Below are 27699 nucleotides of genomic sequence, written 5' to 3'. Positions count from 1 at the left end.
TTGCATCCTCAGAATATCTGGCAAGAAGAAGCTCACACTGAGTGGATTTAAAAACTGCATCTGCAGTAAGGTAACATCCCTGACAGATGGGCACACATTATGCTACTGATGCCTGGACCCGGATAACAACCAAGCAAATTGTTATGTTTGTGGAAGGATGTCCCTATACACTCAATGTACAAATAGATGAACTGTGTAAGTCTCTCAGAAGTCACAGTCAATCCTTCTTCCGCAGTGCAGCATCATCTGCCTCACAGGGATATGAGTTTAGCAGGATCTCCTTAATAACTCTCACCTTTGAGTAAGCAGGCTGAAGCTTTGCGGTCAAGTAGTAAGAACTAGGGATGTGCTGTAGGGATGGATTCGTCCCATTTGGTAATCATATTCGTTGGGACCCAAATCCGTTGCATCCGTTCTTGGGGGACCCCGATCCATTCATTAGTTATATATGTATTTGTTTCCCCCAAAAAATCCCAACCCTTTAAATTTAATTTACTACAACCCCCACCCTCCTACCCCCCCCCCCCCCCCCAAGACTTGCCAAAAGTCCCTGGTGGTCCAGCGGGGGTCCTGGAGCGATTTCCTGCAATTGGCCGTCAGCTGCCAGTATTCAAAATGGTGCCGATAGCCTTTGCCCTTACTATGTCACAGGGGCTATCGGCGCCATTTTGAATACCGGCAGGAGATCGCTCTAGGACCCCCGCTGGACCACCAGGGACTTTTGGAAAGTCTTAGGGGAGTCAGGAGGGTGGGGGTTTATTCGTTAGTGATACGTTGTATTCGTGGGGGTTCGCCATACGTTTCGTGACCCCCACGAATACAACGAATATGGCGTATACGTTGCGGATTGCCAATATGTTGCCCTCCAAAGTGCGGTGCATTAGCACCACTGACACATGGTGCATCAGTGCCCCCAGTGCACAACACATCTGCACCCTTGACACAACATATTGGCATTGTCACCTTTTGACATATCATCACATGGTGCATTGGCACTGCCACCACATGGCTCATTGATGCATGGTGCATGAGCTTATGGCACTGCCATGAATTTAGTGCAAGCAAATACAATGCTATCAACACATGAGTCCTCAATGCACTCCTCTCGACACCAACTCCATAGATGCATTTGAAGCAAAATCACTTGATACATTTGAATCATGATTCTTAAAAAAACATCCAAACATCTGGCAGCATCGAAGCACAAGCCCACTGCACTGACAAAATTGACACCATCGACTCCTTTAGTGCATCATTTGATGCATCGAGCTTCGAAACATGGGCATCATACACCATGGCCAACCCAGGTTTATGCCAGCTGACTGAGATCAGGTGCAGAGGGTAACATGCTATATCTGCTACATCTTGTCAGTTAAGTCTTCACCCCCACCCCACCCAGATTCATGGTGTAGGGTTTATGACTGGAGACACCAGAACCAATATGTTCCCTTATGCCTATGGCCATGCCACCTTGAATGTACTGATCTTGTCTTATCTAGGAAGCTACGCAGGGTTGGGCTTGGTTAGTACTTGGAGGGGAGACCACCTGGGTATACCAGAAGTTGTAGTGCCAGTTACCTCCAACAGGCCTTCTATTCAGACACAATAACCCATACTTGTCACTCAAACCAGGTCAGAGGATACATCAGTCACTTGACCAAATAGCAGATTTGGTGAAAAAATAAAAGTATCTCTTTGGCTAAGGAGATAGAAGGTACCTCCCATCTTCTCCTCTAATTGCTATGGCAATTCCACAATTTGAAGGCCCTGTTTCCCCATTTAGAGTGAACAATTCATCTGAAGCCCTACTAAGAGGCTCTTCATTATCTCACTTGATTGCAACTGAGTCAAGCGATTCAGAGGTTGCAGACCAGGGGGCAGATTATATAAATCTGTGCACACGCGTACTTTTGTTCGCGCACCAGGCGCGAACAAGAGTATATGGGATTTCAATAGCTACGCGCGTATCCATTAAAATCTGGGGTCGGCGCGTGCAAGGCTACCCAAAATCGGCAGCCTGCGTGTGCCGAGCCACGCAGCCTGCCTCCATTCCCTCCGAGGCCGCTCCGAAATCGAAAACTTTGAGCGTGCCGGGCCAACTGCCATGCTCCATGTTCCAGTCCGGGGGCTGGTCCAGAGGCCACGACCAAACCCCCGGAACGCCCCGGGCCGAAACCACGCCCATGACGCCGCCCCCGGATGACGAGCTGAACGCGTCGCGCCCCTCCCCCCCAGGAAAGCCCCGGGACTTACGCGCATCCCGGGGCTTTGCACTCTTTGGAAGCCTATGCAACATAGGCTCGGCGTGTGCAGGGGGTGTTTGGGCCAGGTTTTCGGGGGGTATGCGCATATCCCTGTGAAAATCTGGCCCCAGGATTATTCCCTTATCATTCCATTGTTGAATTTGCCTTAAAGAAGGAAAATAATGCAAGGATTTATTCAAATTTGCCTCCGGGAAAAGATTCCAGGCTGCTTGACAACTTTAGAAAGAAATATTTCAGAGCTCAATGCTAAGTTAACTGTTTGCATCTTTGCTCACCAAGTTTATTTGGTGCAATAGTTAAACCAGTATACAGAAACTGAAACCTTTTCTTCAACCAGCCAAAGGCAGACATTATTATCCCCAACCACTTATGGAGGAATGCATATGACATCTCCTTTGCACAATCTATGAATAATTTGACACTATAATCACATACCTCAACTCCTTCCAAAGGTCTTATGGCCTGGTTAAGAGCCAGGAGCATCTGTAACAATGTACAGGCAGATGTGCCTTTCTATGATAGAGCACCTCTTTGAAGAGATGCTCAAAGAAACAGTTACTCAAATAAAATAACAGAATATGGCAAAGTAGTTCCTCTATTCAAGATACTCTTTTTATTCATTCAAGAGGTAGCTCCTACCTCTTCTAGCTCAGCAACAGCAGCAATGTCCAGCTTGAGCCCATCAGTGTGAATTCTCTCAATCCAAGGTGATGCAGTAGACCTAAGAAAAGCCTGGATGTAGTTTTGATCTTTATGAATTTTCAACAGTCGCTCCCCTCCCAGTAGGGGGACAGAATCCAGACTTTCCTGGAGGAATGGAACCAGATAAGGACTGCTGGGTCTTTGAAGATTGTGGAGTTTGGATACCATTTGCATTTCTCCCTACTACCATCTCTCTCTCCTTGTCTAATATCAGATCCATCCCAAATAACACAGTACCATCTGGAAGTTGAATCACTTCTTCAGCAACGTGATAGAACCAGTCCCTACTTTCCAACATGGACAAAGGTTATATTCCCAGTATTTTCCCATGTCCCAAAAATTGGATGAGTTGAGACCCATTCGGATTTCAGAGGCCTGAAAAAGTACTTGCTCTGAGAGAAATTCAAAATGAATTCCCTCAGCATGATTCTTCCCTACCTTCAGGTAGAGAATGGATGTATGCACTCGACTTGAAGGATGCATATACTCACATATCCACTACATTTGTTTCAAAGTGAATTCTTCCCATTACCAATACAGAGCCTTCCTTTTATTTATTTATTTATTTATTTATTTTTTATTTTTATATACCGGAATTCCTGTATGCAATACAAATCATTCCGGTTTACAAGTAACGAAAAGGTTGCCCTGGTCTGGGAGGTTAGACCGGGGTTTTGTACATAGAACATTAAACATTGAACAATAACAATCAACCATTAAACATTATTACAAGGAACATTGAAGGTAAAAATAACATTTAGCAAATGGCAATAAACATTATTAGTGTTTTGGAATAGAATGTGTGTGTACAACTTTTTACAAGGAACTTTAGTAGTGAAGATAATCTGCAAATGTACTGTTATATAGTATGTAAATAATGACTGTTAAATAAACATAACGAATAAGCAAGTACATATATGTAATTAAGTGCAAGGTGTTAATGTCAACCTGCAATGGTTGGAACTGAGAGTCATGCTGAGGTGCCTATTTACCCTCTGGGAATTGAAAGGCTTGACTGAAGAGCCAGGTTTTTAACCGTTTTTTGAACTCTGGTAGACTAGGTTCGAGTTGTAGGACTGGTGGGAGCGCATTCCATTGGTGTGGTCCAGCAGTTGAGAGTGCTCTTTTTCTTAGAGTTGATTTGGTTGGAGCTGCGACTAATGTGCCTTTGTAGGCGCTTCTGATGGGTCTGGAGGGTAAGTGTAGACGTAGTTGAGTTTGTAGAGATACAGGTGCGATGTTATGAATTGCTTTATGAATAATAGTTAAGGTTTTGGCCTATGGGTGGCTCACAGAATCTTCAACAAGTATCTAACTATAGTAGCAGCACATTTAAACCATCAGGGAGTACAAATCTTCCCATACCTGGATGACTGGCTTGTTACAGCCAACTCCCAAGAAGGATTGTTAGTCTTTTTGCATAAGACAATTCAGCTTGTGCAGAGACTTGGCTTTCAGCTGAATTTCAACACATGAAATCTGGAGCCGACCCAGAAAATAAAGCTTATTGGGGTATGGATAGATGCACTGCAGTAGAGGGCTTTTCTACCATCAGAATGAGCAAGCATTATAGGAATAAGAACCATAGTGGGTCAAACCAAAGGTCCATCAAATCAAGTATCTTGTCACAAGTACCTGGTAGGATCCCAAAGGCCAATTGATTCTTTCCCAGCGATAAGCAGTGGATTTCCCCAAGTCCACCTTAATAACGGTTTATGGACTTTTCTTCTAGGAACTTGTCTAAACCTTTTCTAAACCCAGCCACACTAACAGCCTTCACAACATTCTACAGCAATGACTTCCAGAGTTTAATTATGCATTCAGTAAAAAAAATGTTTTCTCCTATTTGCCTTAAATGTATTACCTAGTAACTTCATTGAATCTCTCCTCTATTTGTACTTTTTGAAAGAGTAAAAAAATGATTCATGTTTACCCATTCCATCTTTATCATATCTCCCTTCAGCCATCTCTTCTCCAATCTGATGAGCCCTAAGCTTGTTAGCCTTTCCTCATTGGGGAATTTCTTTATCCTCTTTATTATTTTGATTACCCTTTTTTGTACCTTTTCTAATTCTGTTATATTTTTGAGAAGCAATGACCAGAACTGGACACAATGAAATCAGCATTCAACAGTGAGAGGGATTCTAGTTGCTTAGATCATATAGTGGTGTTCCATACATGTAGCTCCATTAACACACCTCCATATATGACACCTGCAATCGGATCTGAGATGTCAATGGGACCAACTAACTCAATCCTTAATCACAAATAACTCTCCAGAGAAATGAAATGGGAATTATGCTGGTGGTTACATCCTTTTGTATTTCAAGAGAGAGCTCCACTTCACACGTTCCCCCAATAGGTGACCTTAGCATCGGACACCTCCAGAAAAAAATGGGGCACCCACACAGAATCTGTTGTAACTAAGAGCAATCAGATATGCTCTTATGACTCTCATACATCTTCTCCAAGGAAAGGACATTTTAATTCAAACAGACAATCAGGTCACAATGTTTTCTTTAGTCTTTCCCCTATGAGGAAAGACTAAAGAGGTTAGGGCTTTTCAGTTTGGAGAAGAGACAACTGAGTGGGGATATCATAGAAGTCTTTAAAATCATGAGAGGTCTAGATATGAATCAGTTATTTACTCTTTTGGATAATAGAAAGACTAGGGGGCACTCCATGAAGTTAGCATGTGGCACATTTAAAACTAATCAGAGAAAGTTATTTTTTGCTCAAAGCACAATTACATTCTGGAATTTGTTGCCAGAGGATGTGGTTAGTGCAGTTAGTGTAGCTGTATTTAAAAAAGGATTGGATAAGTTCTTGGAGAAGTCCATTACCTGCTATTAATTGTTGACAGAAAATAGCAATTGCTATTACTAGCATCGGTAACATGAAATAGATTTAGTTTTTGGGTACTTGCTAGGTTCTTATGGCCTGGATTGGCCACTGTTGGAAACAGGATGCTGGGCTTGATGGACCCTTGGTCTGACCCAGTATAGCATGTTCTTATGTCAAAAATGAGGAAGCACACAGTCATTGACTTTCTTCCAGGAAGCGTTAAAGATAAGGCAATTGGCAAGCAGAAATCAAGCTGCTCCAAGCCACCCATCTTCCAGGAATCTCCAATACACTGTTGGATAGTCTCAGCAGGCCCCCCCACCCCCCCCCCACACACACACACACACATGAGTAGTCTCTACAACAGCCCACAGACAACACTCTATTGAATATGAGCTCTACCAAAGTTTGACCTATTTATGTCAGAAAACAATAGGAACTTGGAGAAATTATGTTTCATTCTGCCCAGCAAACTCCAGATAGCTCAGGATACTTTCCTGCTCAATTGGTAAACAGATCTCATCTATGCACTTCCAGTGCAGAAAGTGCTACAGGCTCCAGCTTGGCTGATCCTCAGAGTTACAGCACAGCCCAGACAAAAATGTGATTTGCATATCTTGTGCAGTCCTCAAATTCATCTGAGGACAGACTCAACTTTAACTCAATGAAGGAACTCTATTTCACTCAAATCTTCCATCCTTCAATTTAATGGCTTGTAAATTGAACACTCAGTAATCACTAATCTCTCTTTGCCCAGAGAGATTGAAGATATAATAGTTTTGTCTAGGAAACCATCAACTAGGAAAGCTTGAAGTGGAAAGGTGTGGTGTCAACAAAATAACTTGGACCTATTTTATAGGGGTGTGCATTCGTATTGAACATAAATGTAAAACGCTACTTTTTTTTTTTTTTTTACTTAAAAAAGTGATAAGACATAAACGATCGGATTTCCAACTTATTCAACATAGCTATGTTGAATAAGTTGGAAATCGCGATTGTTGATCCAAAATAAAAATTTAAACCCCTCATCTTCCTTAATCCCCCCCAAAGACTTACCACAACTCCCTGGTGATCCAGCGAGGAGTGAGGACGCCATTTCTGAAAGCCTTTCCGAGGAGCACGTGACGTCGGCGCCACGTCGGAGTGACGCGGCGTCACGTGATTCCCCGCGGGTTCACGCCGGAACGCTCGTTCGGCCCAAAAGGAACTTTTGGCCAGCTTGGGGGGGTCAGGAGGGGGTCAGGAGGCCGCATCACGCGGCCGCGTCACGCCGCATCACGCGGCCGCGTCACGCCGTCACGTGATTCCCCGCGGGGTCGCTTCCGGGATCCTCGTTCGGCCCAAAAGGAACTTTTGGCCAGCTTGGGGGTGTCAGGAGGCCCCCCCAAGCTGGCCAAAAGTTCCTTTTGGGCCGAACGAGCGTTCCGGCGCGAACCCGCGGGGAATCACGTGACGCCGACGTCACGTGCTCCTTGCAAAGTTGGTCAGAAATGGCGTCCTGACCCCGCTGGACCACCAGGGAGTTGTGGTAAGCCTTGGTGGGGGGGGATTAAGGAGGGTGAGGGGTTTAAATTTTTATTTGCACATATGGACATATACTCAACTCATTGAATTCTGTTTATGTCCATATTGACCGCAAATGGGACCCCCTTTGGACATATGGACATATGAACTTAAACTTTTGCTCTGCACATCCCTACTATTTTATTGTTTGCCCAAACATTTTCTCTTTTTATTTGCTCTTTCTTTCTGAATCCAGCCTTACTACATCTCCTGTAAGAGTATATCTTACTGCCATAGTGGCTTACCATGTTACTGTTGAAAACCAACCCATCTCAACTGATCTGTTGATATCCAGATTTATGAAAGGCTTTTGGCATGTTAAACCTCTAGTACAGAAGCCATGGTACTATGGAACCTGAATGTTCGTTCTCAACTGTACAAACTGTTAGTTTGCCTCCTCCATGTAAAATAGTAAGACACGCTCATCCTACTATCTCTCCATGCCAACATGTAAACCAATGTGATGTACCCCAACAAATGTCGGTATAGAAAAGCAAATAAATAATAATAACTGATGAAGTTGCCTTTTGTACAGTTAGAATTGGTTTCTCTTAAATATTTGACATGGAAAGTACTATTTCTTGTGGAGGAAACATTATCCAGAAGAGTCAGTGGAACTTCAAGCACTGGTTCACTATTCACCATACATGCAAATCTTCCACAATAGGGTGGCTCTCCACGCTTGCCCAAAATTTCTCCCAAAGTTCATCTTGACTTTCCATATCATTCAATCCATCATTTTGCCTACCTTCTTTCAGAAGCCATGTGCAAATGAAGGAGAGAAGACCCTTTATACGTTGGATTGCAAGAGATCCTCAGCCTAATACAAGAAAATAACTCAGCCAAATTGCCAAATTTCATAGCTCATTATGTATCTTATGATCTTAACAGACTTGATGTAGCAGTCACCAAATGCACATTGCCAATTGGATAGTAGATTATATTTATTACTGCTACATCATCAGAAGGCCTACAAGCTACAGACTGTCAAAACTCATCTATAGCCTCTTCCATTGCTCATTTCTGAGAAGTACCTCTCAATGACATCTGCAAAGCTGCAACTTTGTCCTCAGTTCACAACTTTACATCCCATTACTGTCAGAACTCTCGAGGACTGACAGTAAATTCAGATAATCAGATCTATGTAACTGGTTTCACAACTCCAAGGTAAAATCTGTATTGCTTTCTCAGTAAATGGTCCACTGTACCCCTTAACTTGGGACGCCCCACATATCATAGCTAATTCAGCCTGCTTATCAACCAAAAAAGCAAGTTTGCTTGACATAAATGGTGTTTTCCATAGATTTCTGGATGAATTAGCTATGCTAAATAGTCACCCGCCTCCTTGGAGAGTCAATTATGTGGCTAGGATTAGCTCTGATATTTCCTGAGGAGGCTCACAAGGCAACATCCGTGCAGTAACTCCCACACATGCTCAGTAGAACTTAAAGCTCTACTAGCTAGGAGACACAAGTCCGTTCAGTACCACTGGATGATGTTACCCCACGTGTCATGGCTAATTTATCTTGCTACCTATGGAAAACTCTGTTTATGGTGAGCAAACTTGCTTTACTCAGATAAATTATTTGGTTAGCTCTGAATATTGTAAACTTAAATCTGCCCTGGAATGCCCCCAGAATGCCTCTGCATTATCTTGCTGCTTTTTAGCCAGATGAGTTTCCTGGCTAAACTTCAGTGGATAAGTGGCAGAAATATTTTTAAAAAACTGGCATTTAGCCAGCTGTGTCACAAGTTATCCAGCTAAATGCTGCTGAGTATGGAACTCTGGTGTCACAATTGCATGACGAGTAGGACTCTTTCTACTTTCAGGGACTTTGAAAACTTCCGCTGCAGCATCTCTAGCCCCAGCTGGCCTGGAAAGTGGAAGGCTATGTTGGCAGAGTGGCACCAGTCTGGCCCATTCTTGATGTTCATGGTCAGAATTGGGAGTGTGCAGCAGGGAGTGGGAACCTCATTTTCTCCACCTGAAACACTTATTGTGAAGTAGAAATAACTCAGCACTCACCTAAGGTCGCATGCAAGGATACTTTTCTTGTGAAACTGGGATAGAAAAATAATGCATGTTTTATACATGGTTCTCTTCATGAGTGGGTGTGCTAGTATGACCAGACACAATAGAAGGGAGAGAGAGAGTCAGCAGACTCAGGTAAATTCAGACTAATACAGGTTACATCCTATCTAGATAACCTCTATATTCCCACTCCTTCCCATATGGGAACAGGTGGCATAGCCAGGTAATGTTAACCCCTTGATCTCTGGTTTAGGGGATGGCCTTTTGCTCCAACAGACCTGACTTGGGAATAGAAAGAAGACCCTCCACATGGTATTAGGTAGTCCTTCTGCTAAACTACCAGGCAGGTTACATTGATGATCCTTCTTAAAGGACAGTAAATATGAGCAAATCAAATCATTAAATTGTGTTTATATGATGCACACATAACGGAGATCCCAAATGCACAGCTGCAAAAGAGTATTGCAGTCACTTTTCAGCAATAATTTCAGTATCATTTTTATGCTGAAAAACAACAATCTGAACAAATAAAATGTATGATTAGTTGGAGAGAAGTTTCCTCAGAGATCAGTTATAGTTTTGGAACTAATGAATATTGTATATTAGTCAAGCCATCTCGTATATAGGCAGTAAAGGAATGACAAGATATTCCACATATGAAATATCTGATTCCAAGGCTGCTTTAAAATCAGGCCCTCATCCTCTGCAATGATCTACGTTGGTTACTATCCTTTATTATACACTCCATTTCACCATGTGATACTATAGATTCAAATCATTTCCATTAAAAGGTCTATTTATTAAACAGTGTTAATGTGTGTTAACTGCCAAATTGGCAATGCCTGCTTAAGTGTTACAATTAATAACACAAACATTTTGGGGTTACAGCATGGCAAATATTAATGAACTATATCAAATGCAAAGCAACATACTAATATTAATACGGCTTAAGACAGACCATGTTAAAATCCCATGATGCATGTCCGGTCTCGTAAAGTTAAATACACCTAAAGAGATGTAGCTTTTATATGAAAGCATCAGCAGCTAACCTGGAGCGTTAAAGCCCCCAAAGAGTGACTTCCACTGCCCCCATAGAAAAACATTCCCCGGGCAGATCTTTTCTGCCCCCCTAGAAATACTCCACTTTTTAGAAAACCCCACCTCCCCCATACTAAACGTTGCACCCATCCAAATGCCAAAAAGCAAGCACCTGCCAGCTTGGCGACCTAACCAAGTTCACCCTTCCCCCCAAATGTCCCCTTATCCTAAGTGGCAATCTCAAAGTCCCAAGGACAGAAAGGTTTCTCAGTCACTTCATCAATACTGACACTGAAATTCAAGCAACGGCGGCTGACCCATCCCTCCTCTTTGCCCCACACCTGAGATGCAAAGAGGAGCCTTGAGCCCTTTGACACCATTTTGCATTTCTGTACTGGAGTGCAGGAGCAACTGGGAAACACCCTTTATTGAATCCTGGTTTCTATGGCAAACTTATGCATTAGAAAATTACTTTAGGTCGCCTGTACTCCATCTGTGGCAGCTCAGAGGAGCCTCTCCTGATCTTCAATTCATCTGCAGATGACCCTCAGCTGCTCTCAGAAACCTGTTGCTTCATAGGAGTCTGCATCATTAAGAGGGGAATTTTCAGATAATCCTGCTAATTGGATTGTTGGCAGACTATGTGCCAACATTACCTCGAAGAATGTAACAATGGGCTCTTCAGGGGGTTAACTTATGTGCATACATGTCAAAATTTAAAAAGTATGAACAGAAGTTCCAATTCTGCTTGTCTGCTGCAGAGTATGCACATAACATTTACATGCACAGATTCCCGGGCTATTTTAGTGTAGGCATTTACATACATAAAATGAGGGCTTATGCACATAAAAAGCTTTAAAAATGAGCCTCTAAATTTTATAGTAATGTCAGGCATCCATGAGACCTCCTTGTTCAGCCAAGGAGCGGACCCAGTTTTCTTCAAGGCTATTTGCAGCTTTTCATTATACAGTACCATGGGTTTCTTTTAGCCCAGACACTGAACATTTTGCAGAGATTCCTCTTCATGCAATATTGACTTTGTCTTCCACCAAATGTGTGTGTATATTGGGGGGGTCGCAGGGAGAGGTCACTGTGGTTCCTGTGCAAATACACAATTCCATTACTGTATAGATTTTGTAAGTCACTTGACTATTGTGACCAATTAGGCTAAAGATAATTGGGACTCTGTTAATGTCTCTGTAACAAACATTATATTATCTTTATTCACCACACTAGCTGCACAGTCATATATTTCATCTCAGTGATCTTGCATGCCTGAGATATTTATTCACAAGCTCCTCTGGAGCTGTAAGGAGCTTATTAGTATTATAAATTTTTACAACAAAAAAAGAAACAATTAATGAATATAAATAACCTGTACACTGTTATCCTGCACAACAAGCATTATTAATATCAAGGGAGATTTACTGCACCCCTTGCAGTTGTTTCTTGATGCTAGGGTTTTCACACATTGCATTTTATATCCACTGTAGCCATTCTCAAGTCAATGGACAGCATAGTCAGAATTGCCTTAATGGCCTCCGGTCTTCTTTCAACCCTGCTGAACCCGCTTTCAAGGGTCACTTTGAAATGTTATTTGCTTTTTATCCTTGAAATATACTGTAAGAATTGTCCTAGTTTGTTTTTATGATTGAAAAAGTGTGCCTGTGTTATAAAATAACTCCTTGAGACTCTGTTGAGGCGTACTGGGGGCAATATTCAAACTGCCTACAACTCTACAAAATCCACAAGTAATTTGTATCCAAGGGTTTGGCACCGATTTTCAAAGTGAGAGTGCACACGTCCTGTTGTTCCAAAAACAAATGCAGAGACAAAGTATCGGGAAACATTTTTGCCTACTTTTTCTGTGGATGCTTTTCTCCTGAAAAATAACACTCAGAGAGGGTAATTTTCAAACTCTGTGAGACCCTATATACATGCATATATGGTCTGCTTAGATTTATGGAAGGACCCAAAAAACAAAGCGGTAATCGGTCTAGGGTAACCATGGATGTGCGAAAAACAAAACCAAGACCGATGCCTTGGAAAGAAAATGTATTCAATATAACAATCCCCACCCGACTCTGGCCGAGTTTTGCCCTTTTGGCTGCATCAGGGACTCTATAAAAAAAATAAAATAAATATTTGCTTTAATATCTTAAAATATGGCGCGGGCCATCCATTGCTCCTACCATGTGACAGGGGCCGACCAACGGCACTGATAGCGCCTATCACATGGTAAGGGCAAAGGGCCATCTGCACCATTTTGATTAGTGGTAGCCGACGGCCTGAGAGGGGGAGATCACTTCTGGGACCCCCGCTGAACCACCAGGGACTTTCGGTAATTCTTGGGGGGGAGGGGTTGGGCAAGTCTTGGGGGGTTGGGAGGATAGGGGGTTGCAATTAATTACATTTGAAGGGTTGGAGAGGTTTTGTGTTTTTTTTTTAATGTGCCCTCCCCCTCCCCCCCCCAAAGTACGATAAGAAAACCACACACAATTTTGTGGGTTTTCTTATTGTTTCGTTGCCCTCCCGAAATGGGACGAAATAGGAAATATCGTCTCTTTCCTATTTCGTCGCAAACGGATGCACATCCCTATAAAAAAAATGTTCCTGCATGGGACTGTGCAAATCTGGCCAAGATGAATCACCTATGCAAATATGCATGTTAGCCACAGGGAGAAAGCCTTGTGTAGGATCTTATAGCTCTTGGCTAGGATCTTGCGATTGTCATGCAGGTCTCCCCCCTTAGGTATGAGAGCCAACATGGCATGGCAGAAAGACAGTGGCAGTTGGCCGGTCTGTAGGGCTTCAGTCTGAACCCACATAAGATTGGGACCCAGCAAGTAAAAAAAAATGATGGAAAATTCAGTCCAGCTCATCCTTGCCCGAGAACATGTCATGGGGCATCCTGCTGAGGGCACCAGCAAGATTTGCCACACTCAGAGGCTTGTCCAGGTTATTACTGTCGTCCTAACCAATGACAGGAAATCCATCCCTCAGAATTCTGCAGGAATCTGAGTCAACTGTTTGTGGATAAGAGAGTCAAATAAAAATCTTGGACTCTTACCTTGATCTTCTTTGGCTCCATGATGCAGTTCCTGTCTTCTGCCAACAAGCAAATCATTTGCCTCTTGTTTCCTCTCCTCTTTTGCAAACCATAGAAGAAGCATAAGCCATGGTTTATCTCCCACAGCAATTGGAACAATGACCTCAAATAAGATCCTTTTCCTTGCCACTCTTTGAGGATACAGAGGGCATGCTACATCTCCTAACACTCGATAACGCCCATGCCCCACCCCTTTTCTAGAACTTTTCATTTGTACGCATAACGGGAGATACGTGCGTATGTAGGTTCCTTTTAAAATCCACAAGGCACGCATGGGCCTGACATATTTGTGTATCTACTGGTTTTGGTGCACACCTTGCTATTAAAATTCATCTTTGAGTGTTTAAAATTTAAAAAGAATTGTTGACCATACTTAAAAATATTTTTTTTAGTGAGGAGAAACTTTTCAATTTTTCCCAAAGGGGAAACAGATCGAATTGACTTTTAAGTTATCTAAGAAACAGACCAAACTGCCAGTGGTTCTTGCCTCATGGAAAGAAAGAATGGAAACTTTATACAGTTCAGTCTTGTGGGCATTTTTTGCTTCCAGATTTATTTTGGTTTTATCTGTTTATTTTATTTTGTATTTGCTGTCTATTTTTTTGTACAGCATTTCAAACAACTTTTCTACCTTTTTTCTTTGGCAAAGTGCATTGTGAGAGAGATGCATAAGACTTATGATGTATTTATATTTAAATATACTGTAGATAGATACATATGTATAGATATAATACTGATTGCTGTATGTGTGTGGAGGGAATGCATTTCGCTTTTTGTCCACAGTGCAGTGAAACTGCATATAGTGACATAGCTGGAAATACAGCAATGAGTGGCAGAGTCACCAGTGCAGTTAAATTACAATAAATAATAAATATGCAGAGTAAAACATTTTTTTTATTATTAGGCATAAGTGAACAATTCACTGTAAGGTGAATTTTCAAACTGTTACGCATGTAAAAATCAGCATATACATGCATAAGTAGCCTCTACTCGTGTATTCGGTAGTTTATAAAATATGCATATATTTTCACTTTCACGTGTATATATATGCGGGTAAAAAAAAGGTTCAGTCTAGGGGTGCTCCTGGACGGGGCCAAAGGTTATAGGCATAAGTTTCTATTTTAAAAGGCACATGCGTGCGTACACTTTCCAACTTACGTATTTTTACACCCACTAATGATCTGGCTTAAATGATATTAAATGTGTTTGTTCAGTACTGACTGGATGGGAGATAAAATGGGGAATTGTTCAAATAGGAGGGTCTCACTGATCTGAAGGAGGACTGGGAAAACTGGTGGACTAATTGGTAAAACGGATAATTTCACTCGTGTTTTAAAATACACTGTATAACATGTAAATCCTGACTTTCATGACTACGTCCTACTTTATTTTCACATGTAAAATATACCCACGTATGTTTTTAAAATAGATGGGTAAATTATGCATGTGCAATGCATTGATATACTCTGTGTCAATACATTGCATGTATTTGCACGTAGGCCTTGTATGCATGTATGTGCCGGGATAAATATGTGCATTTTACAATAGATGTGCGTCTGATACATGCGATTTATAAAATACTAGACTAGATTTACATGCGGCCAACTATGCTTGTAGCTGCCTCCAAATGTAGTTATTTGAAAATTAGCCTCCCTATGTCCTACTAAACATACAAAATGCTTATAAAAATCAATAAAGAAAACTATTGTTTCCTATTACAGCTTTACTGAGAAATAAATGAGTACTGCTATGTGAGTAAAATCATATTGATTTCTTTTTCAGATGAATTCAAGTTTTTTATGAAAAGGCTGCCCATGAATTATTTCCTCAACGTATCTACCATAATGCATTTATGGACTATGGATTCTAATTTCCAGCGGCGCTATGAGCAGCTGGAAAATAGCATGAAACAACTTTTCCTGAAGGCACAGAAAATTGTACACAAGCTCTTTAGCCTTAGCAAAAGGTGCCATAAACAGCCACTAATCAGCTGGCCAAAGCAGAGGTAAGAACTTCTGTGACTGGGATGATGCTTCTTTGCAGTTGACATTTTGAGAGAAGAAATGATCAAGAATTTATAAACACAATAGATGTTATACCTTTGATATCTGTCAGTCATATTGATTCCATCTTTAAAGTATTTTATTTACAAAACTTTCCTATGTAGAAGGCATAGACTGTGGTATAATTGTATTTCTTGTTGCTTCTTACCACATACAATGTAGGACACATGTTGAATGGGAACTGTACAAGATTTGAAAATAAATACTGAATTTTACAAAAGGAAAGAGAAGCCCAGCCATATGAAGGTGGGCTTTTTAAAATGAACCTCACAGTTCAATATGTTTGATAGTGCAACCTTGTAATGTCTTTCAGAGAGATACAACCCTTCTAGTAGTTAGAGCACTTTGGAAATCTGCTGAAGCCTAGCAGTGATTAAAAAGATATTTAGATATTTTTCTGATCTTTTACATTTTGGGATTGATGGTCATGATGAATTTATATGTATGCTATGGAAGATGATGATGGGTTTTGATTTGAGGAGACTGGGAGGGGTTATTATGGGTGGCTTAGGTTTTATGTCCTATACTTTGGTTTGGTTGACCTTGGGTTTTGTGGCATTGTCAGTTAGTGTGATATAGATTTGTTTGTATTATGTAATTTTATGATTTTTTAAATGTTTTTGTTTGTACATATTTTCTGTACAAGATTTTACTGCTTTGGGTGGTTAATTTAACCATTATATACATTTCCTAATTAAATAAATAATCCCCATGAAGCTTGAGATTAACACATATTTCCCCAGGAGCTACAATATATTTACTAAAGCCTATGGGCCGGATTTTAAAAGGTACGCCCAGTTTTATAACATGCGAGCATAGCCGCGTGCATGTTATAAAATCCAGGGTCGGCATGCGCAAGGGGGTGCACAATTGTGCAACTTGCGCGCACCGAGCCGCGCAGCCTTCCTCCATTACCTCTCCCCCATCTCACCTTCCCCGACACTTTTTTAAAGCCCTGGGACATACACCCATCCCGGGGCTTGAGCGTGTCACCGGGCCTATGCAAAATAGGCTCGGTGTACGCAGGAGGGTTTTAAAAAGGTTGCGTGCATATATTATGCGCATAACCCTTTTAAAATCCAGCCCAATATGTGCAGAAAATGGGCTTTACTATGCAGTGAGATGATATGCATATCGTTGTGAAATACCTTCTGACGAGTGAACCAGAAACATATCCATAGCATATTAGAAAAGCTATTTGATACCTTGGTGAACATACTATCACTGGAATAAAGCTATACTGTATGTTAATTGTTGGTGTGAGGTTGTGGAAGATTATGGCAACTTGAAGTTCAGGTAGCACATCAACTATAATCCATTATAAACTCATAACATCAGTTATTCTAATGTGTGTGTTTATAATGTAAACATATTATGGACCAGATTTTAAAAGGGTTACACACATAAGGTACGCGCGTAACCCTTTTAAAATGCCCCTGCGCCCGCCGAGCCTATATTGCATAGGCTTCCGGCGCACACAAAGCCCCGGGACGCGCTTAAGTCCTGGGGCTTTCTTGGGGTGGGCGTGTTGGGGGCGTGACGCAGTCGGTGCATCATCCGGGGGCGGTGCCGTGGGCGTGGTTTTGGCCAGGGGGCATTCAAGGGGCGTGGCTGCAGCCTCCGGACCTGCCCCCGGACCGGAACATGGCACACGGCAGCTGGCCCGGCGCACGCAAAGTTACGCCTGCTTCGAGCAGGCGTAACTTGTGCGACAAAGGTAGGGGGGGTTTAGATAGGGCTGGGGGGGTGGGTTAGGGAGGGGAAGGTGGGGGGAGGCAGAAGGAAAGTTCCCTCTGAGGCGGCTCCAATTTCGGAGCCGCCTCGGAGGGAACAGGCAACGCGCGCAGGGCTTGGCACACGCAAGTTGCACAAATGTGCACCCCCCTTGCACGCGCCGACCCCGGATTTTATAAGATACGTGCGGCTACGCACGTATCTTATAAAATCCGGCATACTTTTGTTCGCGTGCACGCTATGTTTTAAAATGTACCCCTATATGTATACATTCTCTTCAATATATAAATATGTTGCACATATTTACTAACGCTACAGATATTCATAAGCTGAGGTAATAGTAATTGTGTTATTGTAGTTTTCTCTAGCAGGTTACATACTAGTGGACTTCAGCAATCTGCTTCTAGAGAATTCCAGCAGCTAAAGGTGTAACACGGATTTTTTTGTATCAGCATTACCATTGTAGTCCACAAAGAAATATATAATCTGTTGTACATTTTTATTTATTTATTTGTAACAATTTATATTCTACTCATTTATTTACATACATTCACAATAAACACACAATTATGAACAGATAAAATACATAAAACATTTAAAATCAACATAAAACTATACATAATCCATTGTATGCATCCTTAAACTCTAGTTTCAAGTTTCTTTCTAAAAATTTTAATATCCTGTTCCTCCCTCAACATCACCGGAAGTTTAGGACCAGCATACTAGAAAGCCTGTAACCGAGTGATTTGCAATCTATAATTATTCTGCAAAGGTATCACTAGCAATTATTTCCTAGTAGACCTTAAAGCGCAGGTAGTGATGTATGGTTTCACCAAGCACCAGGATCACAAAAGCTGTAAAAGATGATTATAAAAAATAAATAAATACAAATAAAAGCTGTCTTCATCCATAAACTTATGAATATTGTCAACAACTTAAATTGGGAGCGTCACTTTACTGGCAGCCAGCGTAGGCTAACCAACGTGGGTGTAATATGTTCATGCAATATAACTCCCAATGACAATCTGGAAACTGAATTTTGAATGAATTGCAGAACCCACAAATAAGTGCCAGGTGAACCTACACATAGGGAGATGCAGTAGTGAGCGAAATAGATTTTGTCATAATAAACCCTTTAAAGGTCATACTTGTAAAATGTTGGTTGATAACCTGTCTTAAATGGGGCCTCATGGTTAACTATGAATCGAGGATTACTCCCAAATTCCTTGCTTCATAGATTATTGGCAAAGCAACCCCATCAAATGTCAAATGTACTCTTTTAGGAGGTACACTCTTCCCTACCCAAAACAAAGTTGTTTTAGCAACACTGAGTGCTAAAACGTTATAATTTAATCAGCGACTAACGATCTTTATTTTATTTTAAAACATTTGTTCAGGGATTTCTTCATCCGAGCACAGAATAAAAAAAATGTAATACATCAGCATATATAAAATAAATAAAATCTAAACATTTTAAAAATTGACTTCTTGGGACTAAATATCTATTAAATAAAACAGGTGAAAGGGTTGAACCTTGGGGGACACCACATTGCATAGACTTTCATTGTGAAAATGAGGTCCCCACACAAATTGCTTTCTGTCCAATAAAAAAGACTCCAAACCAATACTCAAACTGCCTCACCCAACATGACAAAGGCAGGATATCAGCATGCCATGGTGTATCAAATGGCACCAATATATCTAGGTGTACTAGAAACCCCTTCCTCCTAGGATTTCCACATTTTCCAGGAGCCCCTGTAGAGTGTTGCAACCGTCACTTCCCGACTGCTTCACTCCGCCTACCTTTCCTTTTTTGCGGCCCCTCCTGCTCTTCAGGGACGTCTGGCTGCCACGGCGTCCGCCTGCCGTCCTCTCCGGCGTCCCCGGACTGGCTTGGGCGCTGCCTCCCGCCATGTTCTACAGGTACCTTAGGGCGTGCGCGCCGCGTGGCCCTCATTCTTATTTCCTCATTGGTGCGTTCCTCAGGGGTGTCCCCCTGTGATGACATCACGCTGCCTGGATATATTTAAGCCTACAGTTTATTGCTAGCCATTGAGTTAGCAAGGGGATTCTTAAAGATGGGATTTGCTCTCCGTACCCAGCTACTCTGCCTCTTCAACTTCTATTGGACTCCTTCTGCTAACGGGGTACCCGCTCCTCGGGGGCCTCATTGTTTCTTTCAGGTCACTATCAGGTAACCGGTTCTCACTCCTCCAGGGCTCATGTTCCCTGACCCGCTGCCTGCATCCATCTCCTCTTCTACTTGGAAGAATTTGCTACAGACACCATCAGTGAGTACTAATATCATCCACTCCTCAGAGCTGTCTCCTTGGAACCAGGTACTCGCTCCTCGAGGGCCTGCCTCCATTCCAGCGCCAGTGCCATCTCCTATAATGTGTCTCTCTGCCTCCAGAGATCTAGTGCGCTCTGACAGAGCGCATTTGGACACGCGTTTTGGACGCGCTAGCTTTACCCCTTATTCAGTATTATTTTTTGTAAACCGTTATGATGGCTCTACCGAATGACGGTATATAAAACTCAATAAATAAATAAATAATCATGGCGATATTAAGTCGGTGGTCCTGAAAGTTTAAAAAAGTAAAAAAAAAAAAAAAAAAAAATTTAAAATAGGCCCGCGGCTCGCGGGTTGAAAACCGGACGTTCAATTTTTCTGGCGTCCGGTTTCCGAACCCATGGCTGTCAGTGGGCTCGAGAACAGATGCCAGCAAAATTGAGAGTCTGCTGTCAAACCCGCTGACAGCTTCTGCTTCCGTCAAAAAAGAGGCGCTAGGGACGCAGTAGTGTCCCTAGCACCTCTTTTTACCACTGGCCTAATTATAATAAATTGAAATACTGAATCACACGCACAGGAGAGCGGCCCGTCAGTTCTCTCCACTATAGCACTGCTACCGGAGGAACCGCTGTTCCAGGCCCTGGGGAATGCTAGCCCAGCTGGGCTACATCTTCTACTCACTACTGCCACCTCTGGTGGCTTTTCAAACTGTCTAAATGTATTTATTTATTTTGAAACTTTTCTATGCTGTCGTTTAGTAGAGCACCATCACAACGGTTTACAGATAGGCACAAATATGTTTGGTTTGGTTTCTAGATTATCCAAAAGGTGCCAGTATTATACGGTTACATAGTTCAATAATATATTCTAAATGGGGGATGGGTGTGGTTACCAGTTATGATTTTTAGCGCAATCATATGTTTATATTGTCATTCAAATACTTAAATATGAGAAAAAATAATAAAATTATGCAACTCTGCATTTTATACTGGTGACTTTCAGCTGTTTTTGTGTTATTCAGCTACCTCACTGTGAAATGCTTTTTTGAAGAGCCATGTTTTTAAGCCTTTTTTGAAGAGTTTTAAATCTTTCATTAGCCTTAATTCCAGGGGTAATGTGTTCCATAGAAAAGGTCCTGCCAAGGATAGTGCTCTCTCTCTGACTTGGGTCAACTTTGCTGTTTTGACTGATGGAATGGTTAGTAGAGCTCTATTGGCTGATCTGAGATTTCTTTGCGGGACATGTAATCGTAGTGCGGTGTTTAGCCAGTCAGCCTGTTCGTCATTTATTAGTTTATGCACTGTGCATAGTGTTTTAAATTGTACTCTTTGCTCTATTGGGAGCCAGTGTAAATCTACAAGTGTCTGGGTGATATGATCTCTTCTGCCTTTACCAGTAAGTATTCTGGCAGCTGAGTTCTGTAATATTTGCAGTGGTCTGATAGTAGTGTATGGCAATCCTAGGAAAAGTGTGTTACAGTAGTCCGTGCTGGCAAATATTAATGTTTGGAATATTGTACGAAAGTGTTCCTGATTTAATAAGGGTTTTAGTCTTCTAAGGACCATTAATTTGGTGTAGCCTTCTCTTGCTTTTATTGATATGTGTTGTTTAAGGCTCAATTCCGTGTCTATAGTTACTCCTAGGTTTCTAGCTTTATCGGTTAGCTCAACTGATTTGCCATTTTTTAGTTGGATGGGATTTTGAATTCTTTCAATGTTTTTTCGTTCAAGATGTATAAATTCTGTTTTTTCGATGTTGATTACTAGTTCCATTTGGTTTAATAGTTGTTTTATTATGTCTAGGTATAACATATAAATAAAGATATAATCTGTGATTGTGTGTCAACTTTTGTTGACACACAAACAAACAAACAAACTGTGTTTGTGTGTCCAGAGCTGAGCCTGACCTGTGGCCCTGTGGACCTGTGACCTGTGGCCCCTCACGGGACTCCCCCCGTGGTTGTGATCAGCTGCCTTAGTGTCCAAGGGTCCACCCAAACCTCATTAGTTATAACATACAGACAGCCCTATTTGTTGTCTATGAATGGTTTCAAGGGGTAACTAGCTGGTTTAACATTTTGAACAATGAATAAAACAATGATTAGAAAATGCATTTGCCAGTGATTTGGTTATTCATAGGGAGCAAAGCAAAATGGAAATATGCCTTTGAGCGATTTCTTTTTTTTAACAATATGGGGTAAATTGAAAAAGGTACGCGTGGGCGTCCATGTGAGTGCGCTACCCGGCGCGCACACATGGATGCCCGATTTTATAATATTCCCACCCCCTAACCCTATTCTACCCCTCCCCGACCTTTATCGTACCTTTTGCGCCTGCCTCCGGCAGTGTGCTGGCACACGATCTTCCAACATGGCGGCAAATGGCCACTGTGCCGGAGGCCTCTGGCCCCGCCCCCACCCCTCCCTCTCCCTTTTTCGAAGTCCCAGGACTTAGACACATCCCGGGGCTTTAAGCGTGTCGCCAGGCCTTTATAAAATGAAATCCGGCCCTATATGAACAGGTACATGCAAGGTCTCTGGTCTCCCAAGTTGGTTCGGCAAGGATAGAAAAATCTGACATTTGCTTTGTAATTGACTGATTCTCTATGGAATCTTTGGAAATTAGGAGCCAGGTCAGGGGTATGCTGGCTCTTCACCAGGTGGCATGTCTGCATTCTCATTCCCTCACTTAACTTTTCCTACCCCCCTCCCCCCTCCCAATACTGATTCAAGTCAGCAAGAGGAGAAGATCAGTGACAATTCGGGTCATGTTCTGCCTTTATGCCAATTCGATCCAAATTTACACTTCTAATAACACAGCATGTGGTTCAAAAAAGTGAGTTGACCCAGGTAACTGAAAAGGAGAAAAAGGCCCAAAGCGCTTCTACTTTAACCCTTTCCCTTCCAATCCGATCAGTGTGGGAGGGGTAAGAGATGTTGTGGGAGTAATCATCAGGTCACAGAGAGGCTGGAGGGTTGAAGGGTAGGGTGTGTGTATCTGTTTGTATTTGAAAGAGGAAGGATTGCAGGTATATGCGTATATGCACTAGTAGCTGAAATATCAGGATGGAACTGAGGCCACCTTGAGATTGATAGAGGAAAGGAGAGAAAGTGAAGGGGAGGGGGAAGAGGATCCTGAGCTGGAGGACAGATACCTCCCTCTTCCCTGTTCCCTATCCAGATCCAAGTCACCAAGTGTAAGACTTGCTTGGTAATTTGCCTCCCTGGTTCAAAAGTAGCATTCGTCAAGCGTCCCCCTGGATATGATTTTAGAAAATTCTGTAGAGGAGCCAACGTGGGGTACATGTGGGTACTGATAACACAGGAAAGTGGAAGGAGGAGGGTTTTGGAAGCTGAATTTAGGATTTTATTTAGGAAATATAGAAATCCAGAACTTCCAGGGTTGCATGCTCAGAAATGCTCCCTGTTATTTGCACAGGACCCCAGAGGCAGGCTGAGCACCAGGGTCTCAGTTCATGGTAAGACAATGGTGCATGGAAGAGGACTATAGATTTGTTAGGAGCTAGGCAAAATATGGGGAAACGGGAGCCTATTCTGATGGGATGGTCTCCACATTAACCAGGATATAACTTGGCAGCGGGCACAAACATTTTAAAAGGAGATAGGGCAGCTTTTAAAGTAGACCATAAGTCACTCAGAAGTATACGGCTCAGAAGGAGGTGTCTTTCGAAGATACTTGCAAAAAGGAGAAGTTAGAATATCCCAGTAGAGAGGTTGTGATTATGGCTGAAGTAGCCCAAATGGATGTAGGTAAAGAGTATACAGATGTGAATGAGACTTGACTGCCTATATATTCTGCTAATTAGTGGGTTGTAAATACAAACAGAATTAGAAATAAAAAATATGTGAATGCTAGATGTCCGAATAGTAAGATTTATTTATTTGTAACCTGCCTGTCAATCTTTCTACATATAGAATAAAAGTCAAATAAACATCAGATAAATGATAAAACATTAAACCAGTACAAACATAACAAATATCCACATAAACAAAAGATAAAAGACATAAATCCCATATCATCCATGAGGTAGATTGGAGACTAGGGACAGCCTTTGAGAACATAGACTTTAAGGTGAATTTTCAAAAAGTTACAAACATAAAAATTAGCATATACATTATGAAGTAACCTTTACTCAAGTATTCCGTATTTTATAAATGTCCAAAATATGCAGGTATGTTTACTTTTGCATGCACATCAGAATGTGTGACAAAGGGGCTAAGGGCATTCCTGGGCAGGGCCAACAGTTAAGCATGCAAGTTGCTATTTTAAAAGACACGTGCATACGTTTTCCAACTTACTCGTGTATTTTTACACCTGAAATTATCTGGCATAAATGATATTAAACGTGTTCTTTGTATAATACTGACTGGGTTGGGAAGTCCTGGGTGAAGTGGGAGGAGTTCAGACTGAAGAAGCAGGAGGATCTTGATAAGCTACAGAAGGACTTGGCGAACTGGAAGACCAATGGGTAAAACTGGTAATTTCATCGATGCATGCATGTTCTAAAATACACCGACTTACAGGCATAAATCAGGACGTATGCACGTAAGTTCTACTTTATTTTAACGTAATATATGCACACATATATTTTTAAAATAAATGGGTAAAGTACACGCATTCAGTACATTGAGATATGTGGTTTTAGTTAAGAGGCTGAGAAATTGTTTTGGTTTTCTTCACGGATTGGCAAAAAACGGCCAGCATTGCCCCAATCATGTGACAGGGGCTACATGCCATTGGGGAGTCCCTATCACATGATGAGGCAAAGGGCAGCCGGTGCCATTTTGAACAGTGGCAGCTGCCGGGCCTGGGCGTGGGAAGACGTTCCTGGGCCCCCAGGGATATTTTGGACAGTCTGTGCTAGGATGGATCAGTGTGGCCCAGCTGGTCAGCACTGAAGTGTAAAAAACTGGAAGACTTGGGGGTGGATTCTCGCTAGGGTTGCCAACTTTCAAATGTGAAAGTTCAGAACTCTTGGATGCACGGAGTAAAATTTTCATCTTTTTCTTTCCACATGATTATTTATTTTAAACTTTTATTACCTGCTTTATTACTAGAAAGCTGTGCACAAAGCAAGTACAACCAAATGATCCCAAATATAAAATACCAATAACATTCCATTAGAACAGTCAGGAAAACTACAATTACTTTACAACTGCCACCCTCATCACCAGGAAAATGTGCACTTGATTTGAAGAAGAATCACAAATACGTTTCATTTATCTGGTCACACAATTACTTTTGCTTATACTTTGTGCCAGTGATCGGCCTCATAATAAGATAAAGATGATGGCAGATAAAGCCTAAAGGCCAAATTGGTCCAATTGAGATTTTTCTGCTTTGGGTAGATTAGTTGCATGTGGAATACATATGCTCAACACCAACTTCTCCCCACTATCTTGTGTTTTGTTTTGTGTTTTTTAACCTAATCTGTAAAATATATATATATATATATATATATATATATATATATATATATATATGTATATAATAATGTAATATAATCTGTAAAGATTATATAATTCTTGTCTATTCCTGTCTCCTTCCTCCCCCAGTTCCAACAACCTTGTTATATTGTAACTTTTTTACTTCCTCGGCACTGGTTAAAAGAACAAAGTTATTGCAACCCCTTGTTATTTGTAAACCGGCATGATATGATTGTATCATGAATGCCGGTATAGAAAAGCTTTAAATAAATAAAATAAATAAATAAATATCACACCCCTTTACCTACCATTGCCATCACAGGGCCATGTAAGGGTATGAGGTGCCTTAGGCAGCCTTGTGCAACTCCCTCCCTCACTCTCAATTAAAAATTATGCACTTATAACAGATTTTAAATGGAAAAGGACATTCTACGTATAGTGATGTATGACTTACAACATGTATATTATATTTACATGTACTGCCATGGTGCAAAACAGAAAACTGTGCAAAAAAAAAAGACTCTTGGAGTCCCTATGGTATTAGACCTATAGTAATGTGTGTTGGCTGTGGGCTTGGCCACCAGAAAGCATTGAGTAAACTGAATTACAATACAGTATAGTAAACCTCCCAAAACAAAGCAGCATTAACTGCCAGCACTCAAACAGTAAAAACCCTATCTAAGGAAAGACAATACTGCAAATATGACACCAAGCCATAAAACACCAATACACCTCCTATTAGGAAACAGAGCAAGGCAGGCTGCTATAGATCCCTACACATAAAATACAGACTAGCAGAATAACTCACTTTGGTCACTTATATAGAACAGACAGATCCTCACCAAATACAGAATACAGAGACCATAAAGTATAGATAGAAACACAGAGGTGGAAACCACAAACCAGACTCTTATAAAGTGAAAGAATGGAAAAACAGAAACCATTCCTCACAAAACAAACAGTAAGGCCAAGAAATATAAAACATCTTAATAGTAAAACATCTTAATAGTAAAACTATATTTCAATATGGTTCATAAATATTTCAAAAGAGCTGATGAAAAGAATAACATCTGATAATTTAAAATTTTACACATTTCCTAAACATCAATAAAATATTTCAAATAGTCCAATAATTCAAACAAATAGAGGTAAAAAATATTCCAGGACTCCATGCCTGGGAACTTTTGATTTCCAGTCATCTTAGATTGTCATGGATTAAAGGGGGAGAGGGAGGGTGCACACTTTATCCTCTGTCTGTCATACACACTCACACACTCACATTCATTTTCTCTCTCACAAACACATTCTCACCTAAGTTTACTCTCATGTATATTCTCTCTTTCCCTGACACACACACACACGCACTCATATACAAATATGCAGGTACTCACAAGCAATGTTCCCTCGAGGATTGGGTTGCTACTATAAGCAAAAATGTTTGGTTTCATTACCATATGAGCTCTACTTTCTTTGATGCAAAAGCCTATCAATTTTATGCTTACTGCAACCCAATCCTTAGAGGAAATGTTGGTAGCAGCACACACACATTTTCTTACATACACACACACACACACACACACACACACTAACTACACTTGCATATTCACTCTCATACTCTTTCATGCATACATTTTCATTCTCACAAGCACACACACTCATTCTCATGCCTCTCATTCACTCTCCCCAGACTCCCATGCAAATGAACTCACTCAGTTCTCCTCCTCTTTCACACACACACACACTCATCTCAGTAACTGCAAACCCTTCTCTGCCAGTTCGAGAATACAAACCCTTGCAAAACAAAATTAAAAAAAGACAACTAGAACCTTGCCAGCAGATGGAGTCAGAGAAAGAAAACTTTGAGGCACTGCAACATAACAGAGCGTGCTACCTGCAACCCCCTCTGTATTAACCTGTACCCAAGCAAAGATGTAACACTAAAACCCCTTTCTCAGGCTAACAGGGAAAACTATAGGGTTGGAAACCCCCAAAACTGAAGCCCAAAACACTCCCAAAAACTAAATCTGAAAAACCCAAACCATGATCAACAACTGCCCAAATACCCTGAAAGGCAAACCATCTTGAGCCACCAGTTGGCAAAAAACATAGTCTTTAGGCAGTGATGGGATGGGTCTCTGCACTGATCTGTGGTATTACAGGAATGAACATTAGAAGGTAAGAACCGATTTTCCACTCCTGAACATACCCAGATCAGTCCAGACAAGTGGGATGTACCCAAGCACCCCTAGAATGGGAGGGAACCCAAAAGACCCACACGCAGATCACTCTCACCAAAGAATGCTTCTTCCTGCACCATCATGTCCATGTGCATGTCTGGTGAAAGTATACAATGAGGACCATACCGCAGCCCTACAAATATCCTGAGGCAACAGCAACGGACATTCTGCCCAGGAAGATGCTAGCGATCTTGTGGGGTATGCCTTCTGCCCTGCTGGAACTTGACGGCTCTTACAAATGTAGACCATGCAAATAGCCGCTTACAACCAATGGGAAATGGTAGCCTTAGAGGCCTTTTCTCCCTTCTTCCTGCTCCTAAACAGGACAAAAAGGTAATCAGAGCACCGGAACTATTCGACAGATCCAGATAACA

The 27699-nt window shown here is 41.5% G+C and overlaps 1 protein-coding gene across 2 annotated transcripts in view; it reads left to right on the top strand.

Moving 5' to 3' along the window:
- The window catches only part of BRINP3 (BMP/retinoic acid inducible neural specific 3), a 714331-nt gene that overhangs the window by 574688 nt on the left and 111944 nt on the right, over positions 1-27699 (top strand). For both annotated transcript variants that reach the window (XM_029618365.1, XM_029618366.1), the window contains exon 7: positions 15335-15557. In XM_029618365.1, the coding sequence (XP_029474225.1) occupies positions 15335-15557 (223 nt within the window). The remainder of the gene's footprint in view (positions 1-15334; positions 15558-27699) is intronic.

The sequence above is a fragment of the Rhinatrema bivittatum genome, chromosome 10 (assembly GCF_901001135.1).
Source record: "Rhinatrema bivittatum chromosome 10, aRhiBiv1.1, whole genome shotgun sequence".
NCBI lineage: Eukaryota > Metazoa > Chordata > Amphibia > Gymnophiona > Rhinatrematidae > Rhinatrema > Rhinatrema bivittatum.
Note: the sequence above shows the minus strand (reverse complement) of the source record. Positions and strands in the feature narration are given on the sequence as shown.